Here is a 9,741-nt window from a genome sequence, read left to right as displayed (position 1 = left end):
TCGGAGGGTCGCCGCCGGGAACCCCTTCCTGGCCCGACTTCTGTGCAGGTTCGCCGGAAGTTCGTGCAACCAGTCGAAGACCCACGTCAGCCACCGGAGAGCGCCAAGTGCCCAGCGTCCGTTGGTTCAGCATTCGGACAGGATCAATTTCTATTTTGAAAAACACAAAAATATCATGTCATGCCATACATACATCATGTAGCTATAGCTTGCTTTTCGTTTGGAAAATTGCTTATTTTGATGTATGTCATATAACATCATGCATTATTTTAATTTCCTTGCTATTAAGGACAAATTACATCTATTATAAATGGTAAATATCCCAACAAGTGGGATGACACCAAGTGACGTCCTAGGTGGATGATCACAAGTTTCATAATGCCTAGATAGTTATGCATGATCCCTTAGTTTAGGACAAAACCAATATACATCTCACAAAGAACCATAAGGTGACTTGTATGTGTTTTAGTACACATTAGATACAAGTGAGATGTTAGGATGGTGAACAAAACTCAAGATGTTGATTTAATGCATCTTGTTGAGTTTTAGGTTCATCAAAATACATAGTTATGTGTTTTCCAATCATTGGGAAAGCTAATGTACAAGTCATATGCATTGAGCTCAAGGAACATGGTTGGATATTGGTTTTGAAAATGATTTTAAAAGGCTTTTGGAAAACCTTGGTGAAGACTATCTTTTGATAGTATTCATCATTGAAAAATTAGACACAAACTAGGAGAAAATATTGAAGTTTTCAAGAGTTTTCAAATTTATATCAATCTTTGAAAATAGGAAAACATTGAACTTTTAAAGGCATGAGGGCGCCTTCAGTAGCATTGGAGGCTCCTCTAACAGCTCCAGTAACTCCATTTTGCTCTTTTGCTGCTCCGTTCATTTGGGTGATTTCGGCCACCGGAATAGGCCTCACCCAAACTCATTTTTCGGCCTTCTTCTCGAGCAGTCTTCCTCCCTGTCTTCTCATCCCTCTAAGCACCGCGCGCGTCCATCTCATCCCTTGGATGTACTGAGACAGTTGGCTCCCTTCCCGCACCATCCTTCTCGCTAGCTACATCTTCCACTCGACTTCTTATATTCTTAAGCTCATGCACACTTAGACACAAGGATCAAATACACATGACCTAACTTAACTTGGTTGACCACATCAAAACTACAATGGGGTACTAACAATCTCCCCCTTTTTGATGTGCATCAACTCAAGTTAAAGTTAGGATCTTACAAAATAATAACAAGTTGTAAAAAAATCTTGCAATATAGAGAATTAACCAAGTTAACAAAATTTGCAAAAATTTGAAAAAAAAATAGTAAAAACGTTCTTACTCCCCCTTAACTTATACTTATCTCCCCCTTTAATCATATTAAAAAAATATGAAACACTTTTCTAGAGGTGTCTTTAAAAAAAATTTATAACCATTAACCATCTTAACAGTTAGACAATTAAATATTAATTTCAATAATTAACTTCTAGGCTATGGCGAGGCACTAGACATTCTTTGGTATTAGAACAACAATCACTTCTAGACAAAGTCTTTTAAAGAAAATAAATATTTAATTTTTTTTCTGAGACTTTTAAGTTTTTTTTATTTTATTTAAAAAAAAATTGAATGATCACATTTTAATCTAATCTAAGTATGATCTTGGAACCCAGTATAAGTTCCTACCTACTGGATTTACTAAAAAATTTAGGAGGTACGTAATTTCTGGATTTTTTTTCTAATTTATCCCTGATGTTTTCTAATGTACTAGTTTAGCATACCATACTTTCTAAATTTTAATTTTTAAAAATTATTCAGTTTCAAACATTCATTTTCATTTTTCAAACTTTCAATTTATCATTTTCTAACTTTAAATTATCAAACAAATCTAAATGCGTGCATTTGCTAAGTCTTTTCAAGTCTATATTTTCTTTTTCTAATTTTACTAAATCCTTGGAAAGGATCTTAATAAATTGAAATGATTTTTCAGGAGATAAGACACGTACCTAACTTATCTCGTATTCTAATGCTTCCCCTTCATCGCAGATTTCCTCTAATGATCCTCTCCCTTCATCAATGCTCATCTCTGAGCTGTTTTCATCTTCCTTTTGATAATCTGCTATTAGGGCTAGTATGACATAGGCTTCAACTTCGGATTCTAATGGCAACGTTTCGTCCCACGTCATCTTCAGGGTTTTGAGCTTAGATTTCGTTGATTTGGAGACGCCTTGGAAGAGCGTTGAAGACACCCTCCAAAGGATAAAAACCAAAGGTTGAAGAGCTTATCGTGACCGAGATTTGTGGGATAAAGTTTTCTCTTGGAGGTGCCCTGGACGAGGCTTGGAGGCGCCCTAAACAGCCTATAAAAGAAGGGTTCTGACAAGCTTTCAATACAACTCAATTATAACTTCAATACGTGACCCTTCGAGTTTCTGACTGCTTCAACTTCGTCCCGCTGTGCTACAACACTACTATACCTGACTACTACTGAGAATCCCTCCAACACCGAGCTCGATCCGATCATCTTCAAAAGTGTTGGGTAATGAAAGTTTAATTCTATACATAATTACTGCATAAAGGAAAGTGTAACTTGTTACACTTGTTCTAGTTTTTCTATTATACTTGTTTCACTCTTTTAGCAGTTCCGAAAGAGGATTATAGTGAATTGTCCATCAATATGGTCCGATAGATCGTGAGTGTTAGAGTAAAAGTCGTCGAAGGCTCCGAACCAAATAAGAATTTTTAAAATCATGTAATCCTACAATAGTAAGTACGATTTCGTAACTACTAGAACACTACTGAACTACTCAAAATTAAGATAGAAAATTCTCTTGTCGGCCCGCAACCAGCAGCAATCAGAGAAGAAAGAGCAGTGGACCATTGCGGATCACAAGAGTTCTTGTATGCTGAGGCAGCCTGTGAACTCTTCGGTGGGTGTGGATGTCAACAGGATGAGAAGTTTGGACATTGTTGATAAGAGTGAATAAACTCACCAAATTGTGATTTCCACATGCAACTTATTGAACATGAATGACAGAAACTAGTTTGATGAAAAATAACTACTTGAGCTGGAAACTGAATTAAAAAAAAAATACTTTCATATATGCACATCATAATCATCTTCAAAAATCAAATGGTCTTTGAAAAAGTCAGCATGGACATGAAATATAGCCCCTAAAAAATTTATTAATTCCTTAAAAGATTCCTGTGTTTTTTTTACCGGTCTAGCCTTTGGTTCATCCAATATGTCTAACAGTTTGAAACTAGTTGATTGAGATTTTATTATCCTTATTGATTGATGAAATTGCCTTCCCTGCTGAAGCATAATCTCCATTATCCACTTTTCAAGTTCTCTGTTTCTGAGACAGAGGAAACCACTTTGCTGTCTGCATTTTCAGTGAGTAATTCTTTTGCAGCATGCGACTTCGGCGCAACAGATTCTGATGCATCATTAGCATTGCCAACATCATTCTCTATCGCTAAATCCATATCCAATTCCAGCAGTTTATATAATTCGCTATCATCTGCACATTCTACTTCTTTACCCAATAGATCTTGTGGAATTGTGTCTGATCCTGCATTTTGCAAATTCTTTACCACTTCGACAGAGCAACCTTGCACTTGCTGCCCTCCAGGTTTTGTATTATAGGAAGATGACACTGGATTTGCCAAAGATGGTGCAGTCGTACCAACTGTCGGCATGCTCTTTGACGCCATTGCTGCAGTGCTAGTAACAGCAAATGATTTGATTAAGTTACTTGAAGAAGGTACACTACTGCTGCAAGGCCCAATATGAACAGCAGTTTTAGATTGTGCAGCTCTGAATAAAGAGGCAGCAGTGGAAGGTGTAGCAATGCGCCCCCCAGCAGCAAATGCAGCAGCTTGTATCGAAGAATTTGTAGCAAAATGTGTAGTAGATTTTGTTGAGGTTGTCCCGCATTTATAGGGAAATCTTGAATCTAATGCTTGAGATGCTGCTGGAACAGGTGGTTTATGTTGATTAAATGGTTGGCTTGAGACTGCCAATGCTTCAGGCACTGAACCTACGAGTGGTGAAGAACTTGTCCTGCCAATTGATTGCGCGCCACCTGTAATAAAGTTGAGAAGTATAGTTACCACTACTAAGATTGTCGCTGTTATGCATTTACGAGTGTACAAAGGGAATAAAGAAAGAACTTAGACTGCAAACCTGATAGTCTACCACCTTTGGGAGTATCAAGAGCTAATATAATTGCCTTTTGTGCTGCTATCCTCTCTTCAGATTGGGCTGAGCTAACCGACTTATTGCCCGAAACAGCAAGGATGTTAGCATCACGCTTCCTGATGATGGACCATCTCTGCAGTTACCAAAAATATACAAAATTATCATCGGTGTTCATAAATATCAGAAAAGAAACTTTTTTATTTCTGAGAAAATTTTAGTGTAGTATGAGGCATTGAACTTGCATAAATTGATTGCTATGATTAAATCTGATGGATATGCATTAATCTATGTAGAAGGTGGAACAGTCCTTTCATGCTCTTCAACATATATTCATTTTGCTGCTAACCAGATTACCATATCTCAATTTGCATGTCTTGAAGCAGATTAGCATGGGAACATGCCATTAAACAAAATATACCAATCTTCTATTGTTGCAAAATCTTATCGGCCATTAAGACCACAAAAAGGAAAAAGAGCAAAAAAGAAATATTATGGCCCATTGAAGTGAGAAAAAAAACAAGTTCAGTACCTGAGATAACTGGGATGGTGTACGGTCAAGCTTCAAATTTTCTCTGAGAATGTTTGCCCAATTACCTTCTCCAAATTTACGTACTGCAGCTATTAATTCCTTATCCTCCTCTTTAGTCCATAGCTTCCTCTTCTTCTTAGGAGGATAGCTTGAACCTAACAATTCATTTTCTGTCTGCTTCTTCAGGAGAGTGCTAACAGCAACACCATGGCTAGTTTGAGGGGGTTGTTTACCTGGAGCGGCGTCTAAAATCTCCTTGTCAACTCCTTTTTCAACCAAAGGAGCTTTTAGACCTGTCTTCTTTGTTGAGCCTAGTCCGCATGATGAGAACAAAAGCTAAACATGTGGGGAATACATTAATTTAATCAGCCACATATGAAAATTACAATTAACGGGAAAAAAAAACTTTCATGGATTTGTCCAATTGCGATGATCTAGTTTAGTTAGGTTTATGAGGTATTGAACATGTGGGTTTGGCCTTGCTTGGGCATTTAAACTAGATTAGTTTAGAAATTTGTCTTCAGACGTGCTCTGCAATGTATGGTAACAATTTTCTTTTTTCCAATTGCAATAAGTGAGCATTTTCGACCATGACTAAAATTTGTACAATAACAAATAAGCATAATCAAAGTTCATCTTACCATTAGTAGACAATATAAAACAATCTGTTGACAACAGATTTATATTACCATTTTCAACACCTACTATATCAGTGTGTGTGTGCCCGCGCGCGCAAGTTTCATACCAGAGGAGATAGTTTATTTGAATGTTTCATGATGTTCAATGAAATTATTCCTATACAAATGACAGTTACAGACACATAATATGATGAAACAAGTACCTGGACGCACTCTGTCGCCTGTCGTACGGCTTCATCTATGACAGGAGGTACAATTTCTAATTCTATCTCGAGATCACTGTCATCATCCTGCAACATGAAGCAAGTACTATCAATCTGGTTGAACTGTAATTCAACCATTTTTATAAAATTGTAAACACAAGAACAGAATATGGACACAAAGTAACCAACCAAAGGTTCAGCTCCTTCTTCTATCTTATCAAGCAATGGGTGACGGTAGGCCAAATGCCTCCACAGCATTTGGTACTCTCGGGCATTCGTAATTCCAGTTGCAGTTTTCTTGACAAGAGCATGCCAGTCTATCTTAACATCAGTATCAGCAACCTCATAAACCTCTTGGAGTAGAGTAAGAGGCGTTGATAGGTTGTACCTGCGAGAGTTAGAAAATTGCACGTTCATGATTTTCCTCTAAAAAACCGCCACAAAATTCACATACAAATTCTCAAGAAATGACCCAGGTTTTGGATACCCTAAAATTGTAAACAAACACATTGAGATTCTTGCAGATTGCGAGAAAAATGCATTACGTTACTACCAGAATACTGTAGCTCCAGAAAAAAAAAAAAATAGTTTCCGATAGCAACAACTCAGCAAAAATCTCAACGAACAAACCCTAACCCCTAAACTAAACCCCAAACCCGATTTCGAAATTCAGCAAAATGACAAAAGAATCTGCTTCCGATTAAAGACGCAGAAAGTCGAGAAAGAGAGAAAAGAAAACACCAGCCAGCGACCCGGAGGGATTGAGAGGGGAATAAGAAAGAACCTTTGCGAGAGAATATAGGTATCATGCTCGTTGGTGGCGACCTTCTTCATGTCCGGAAACGTTACCGAACCAACCCAAAACCGAAGGAGGAAGGGGGGCCCTTTACAGAGTAACCACTTACGAAGAGCGCGAGTAGTCGGGAAAATGGAGGGCCGCGGCGGTGCTAATGCAGCCTCCGGCGTCGGGGCACCGTATATTCCGTGGAGGATTAAACGGAGAAAGGAGGAGCGGCCGGCGAGAAGGCCACGGGAATTGGAGTGGGACTGCGTCGAGACCCGGCGCTCGCTTTAAAGAAACAAGTGGAGCGGAGGAGCCGACGCCACTGCAACCGCCTTCCGGGTCGTGGGGAGGAGGAAGAATAGTCCGCCTGCTGATCTGGGAACTCGGCCCAATCGCCTTCCTCTGCCTCTTTTTCGGGATTAAAGCAAGAAGAATTCAGGCCTGCCTGCGTGGAACGGACTATTTATCAGGAAGGCCATCGGATCAAACAAGCAACTTTTTAATTCCAAAAATAAATTAAATTCTTCATTCAGAACTGAATCAACGAACCTCTCCTCCACTAGTGCTCTCGATGGGTCAATCCGTCATGGTCCGGGACGGAACGGATGGGACGGACCCATCTGAATAAGGAAATCTCCGATCCAATTTTATATATATATATATATATACTTTGAAAAAGGGATTAAGGAATCAATGTACAATTACATGTTAAATAAATAAATAAATTTATTTAAGAGTCTCATCGTATTTGTGCATCTTGTAGATTAATATAAAAGGGTATAATAGAATGCAGAGATCAGATCTAATCTCATTGTATTTGAAATAGGGACACGATCTCAACCTCTCATCCGCCATGCTCACGATCTCATGCCTCACCTCCACGACACTTGCGAACCCACGCCTCGTCCCGTGACCTCGCCGTTGGTTGTTGAGTAACCTGAAGTAGCCAAAGTGAAGGACGAATGCAAGTGTTATATCCAATTTTGGGTGGACGAGAAAATGTATCAAATTTAATCTACGGACTTATTTAAAATCATCCGTCTATACTTTTTAAAATAAATAAACAACGGAAAGTGCCTCAATCGATGTGTTATTCATTCTTTATATGATCCGCCCATACTAGTAAACATGGAATGAGTGCTCATGCCTTTAGAAGGATGGCAGATTGGGAATCATCTCTTTGAGTACATTTCAGAAAGTGTTCGTAGCTGTGGAAGGATGGTGGATTAGGAACAATTCCTTTCAAATACATCTTGAAAAGACTATGAGCTCACGGTTTCGGAAGGATGGCAGACCCCCGCAGGCTCCAACAGTTCTTCACAGCCCCCCCCAACACATGTCGTGACCAAACGACAAGCTCCGCTTGCTACTGCCCCCGCCACACCCTCGTCGCTGATTCCCCACTAACCCTCTATTTGGATGGAGTGAGGGAAGGTTCATTAACGGAAGGAGAAGGGAGGGGAAGGAAGGGGAAGTAAAGTATTTAACTTCTCCTTGTTTGGGAGGGATGGAAGGTTCATTAACGTAACATGTGTTACTTTGTTTGAGAGGAAAGGAAAGGGAATGAAGGTTAAATAGATAAAGTTATAAAAATACCCTTATTTTTTAAATTAGAAAATTTTCATAATATTAATATTTATTTTATAAATATAAATTAGATATTTTTAATAATAAAATTAATTTTTTATATTATCATTTAAATTAGTTATTTTTTTAATAAAAAATCAATTTTTTTATACTATTTATAACAAAACAATGAATTACTGATAATAAAATAATGATTTTAGAAATTTTAAATAAAAAAATTTGAAAGATAACGCTGATAACGAGAATTCCTATTCTTTAAAATTTTATTAAATTTTGATGGAAAAATTTAAAAATAGTAGATATCCTCTTAAATTTTGACGACAAAAATAATTTCTCCCTTCAATTCAGTTAGAAGACGTATCGGATCCCCTCCTCTAATAATCTGGTAGCAAGCGAGCTGTAAAGAATGCGAGGAAATTGAACTCCGGCGACATAGTAAAATTAGAAATTGAAATATTTCTTAAAAAATAGTAGATATCCTCTTAAATTTTGACGACAGAAATAATTTCTCCCTTCAATTCAGTTAGAAGACGTATCGGATCCCCTCCTCTAATAATCTGGTAGCAAGCGAGCTGTGAAGAATGCAAGGAAATTGAACTCCGGCGACATAGTAAAATTAGAAATTGAAATATTTCTTAAATATTAAGAACAGGGATAGAATTAGAATAAAAAATATTTTGTTTTCCCTTCCCCTTCCTTACATCCCAATTCGGGGTGTAAGAAAATCTCTCTTTCCATGGGTAACGAAGGTTAAAGCTTACCCTTCCTTACCTTTCCTTTCCTTTCCTCACTCCTTCCCAAACGAGGTTCAAAGTTTCCCTTCCCCTTATTTCCCCTTCCTTCCCCTTTCCTCACCTCCTCCCAAACAGACCATAAGGAACCATATTGACGTCCTCCCTCTCTTCTTCTACGTCGTGATCTGTGATCCTTGCCAACAAGCAGCCCTTCGACTCCGACCTCGACCCCGACCCCCTTCGACTGCATCGTCTGCCTCGCCAAGTTCTTTCCATATGACAAGCTCCGTTTGCTGCTGTCTCCGTGTGACTTGGCAGCGGTGTTCATTGCCCACGGAGCAGGATCGACACCTTCTCCCTTTCCTTCGACGGTATCTCCTCCTTCCTCTTGTCTTTTCTATTCTTCTTGGGGTCACGAAGAATGTTTCTTTTGCTATTATAATCTACAAAATTTGTGTGTTTCATTCTCTCTGATATCATTTCTCATTTATTTTCTTATTTTAAGTCAAGTGGTTCTATGTCAGCCTTATGCACAGTAAATCTTGTCAAGTTTAACTTTCTGACTAAATTGTTAGGATTTCTCATTTTTTGAATGCTCTTTAGTGTTGTTGTAGACAACCACCTTCTATGTTGTGCATCAAACTATTTTAGACCTCGTGTCAATATTAACTTGGTTGTAGCAATGGATGTGCATGGTAGTTTTATAGATAGAGTATGATGTTGTTGTATGATCTGTTACTACTGATGGTCATGTGTATTCATAACAGTAAAAGAAACATACTGTATTTATTTCCATCTTTAGTTTTTTTTCTAATAATATTCTTAAACATTTCTTTGTGCTATTATTTATTTCCATCTTCAATTTTGTTTGAATTTAGGTTGTAAATTGTTATGGAGTAAGAACTATTAATCGAGGGTGATGTGTCAGTATTGGGTGATTCATCAACCTCAAATGCACTTGATACTCCACAAGTTGAGATGTATTTTTCATCTAAAGAAGAAGTTGTTGGTGTGGTTTGCACTAACGGTTTAACTCGGGTTTTGATGAATGACAAGTAAGTTAAGTTAG

At 38.0% G+C, this 9,741-nt stretch overlaps 1 protein-coding gene across 1 annotated transcript; it reads right to left on the bottom strand.

Annotated features, from left to right (window-relative positions):
- Window positions 1–3,114: 3,114 nt before the first annotated feature.
- LOC122053453 lies at window positions 3,115–9,000 on the bottom strand. Its single transcript, XM_042615505.1, has 8 exons — window positions 8,710–9,000; window positions 7,228–7,288; window positions 6,473–6,782; window positions 5,757–5,955; window positions 5,568–5,654; window positions 4,727–5,062; window positions 4,183–4,330; window positions 3,115–4,081 (listed from the first exon to the last, which is right to left on the bottom strand). The coding sequence occupies exons 1-8, from the start codon at window positions 8,998–9,000 to the stop codon at window positions 3,327–3,329; spliced, it is 2,187 nt and encodes a 728-aa protein (XP_042471439.1). The 3' UTR covers window positions 3,115–3,326.
- Between the last annotated feature and the right edge of the window lie 741 nt (window positions 9,001–9,741).

This window comes from Zingiber officinale, chromosome 3A (genome assembly GCF_018446385.1).
Source record: "Zingiber officinale cultivar Zhangliang chromosome 3A, Zo_v1.1, whole genome shotgun sequence".
In the NCBI taxonomy this organism is placed as follows: domain Eukaryota; kingdom Viridiplantae; phylum Streptophyta; class Magnoliopsida; order Zingiberales; family Zingiberaceae; genus Zingiber; species Zingiber officinale.
This window is presented reverse-complemented; position numbering and strand designations above follow the sequence as displayed.

Coding starts and splice junctions, on each gene's coding strand:
- LOC122053453 (XM_042615505.1), bottom strand. CDS start 9,000: ATGAACACCGCTGCCAAGTCACACGGAGACAGCAGCAAACGGAGCTTG. Junction 5,063..5,567: donor AGGCGACAGAGTGCGTCCAG/GTACTTGTTTCA, acceptor CCACATGTTTAG/CTTTTGTTCTCATCATGCGG. Junction 4,331..4,726: donor CACCATCCCAGTTATCTCAG/GTACTGAACTTG, acceptor TGGTAACTGCAG/AGATGGTCCATCATCAGGAA.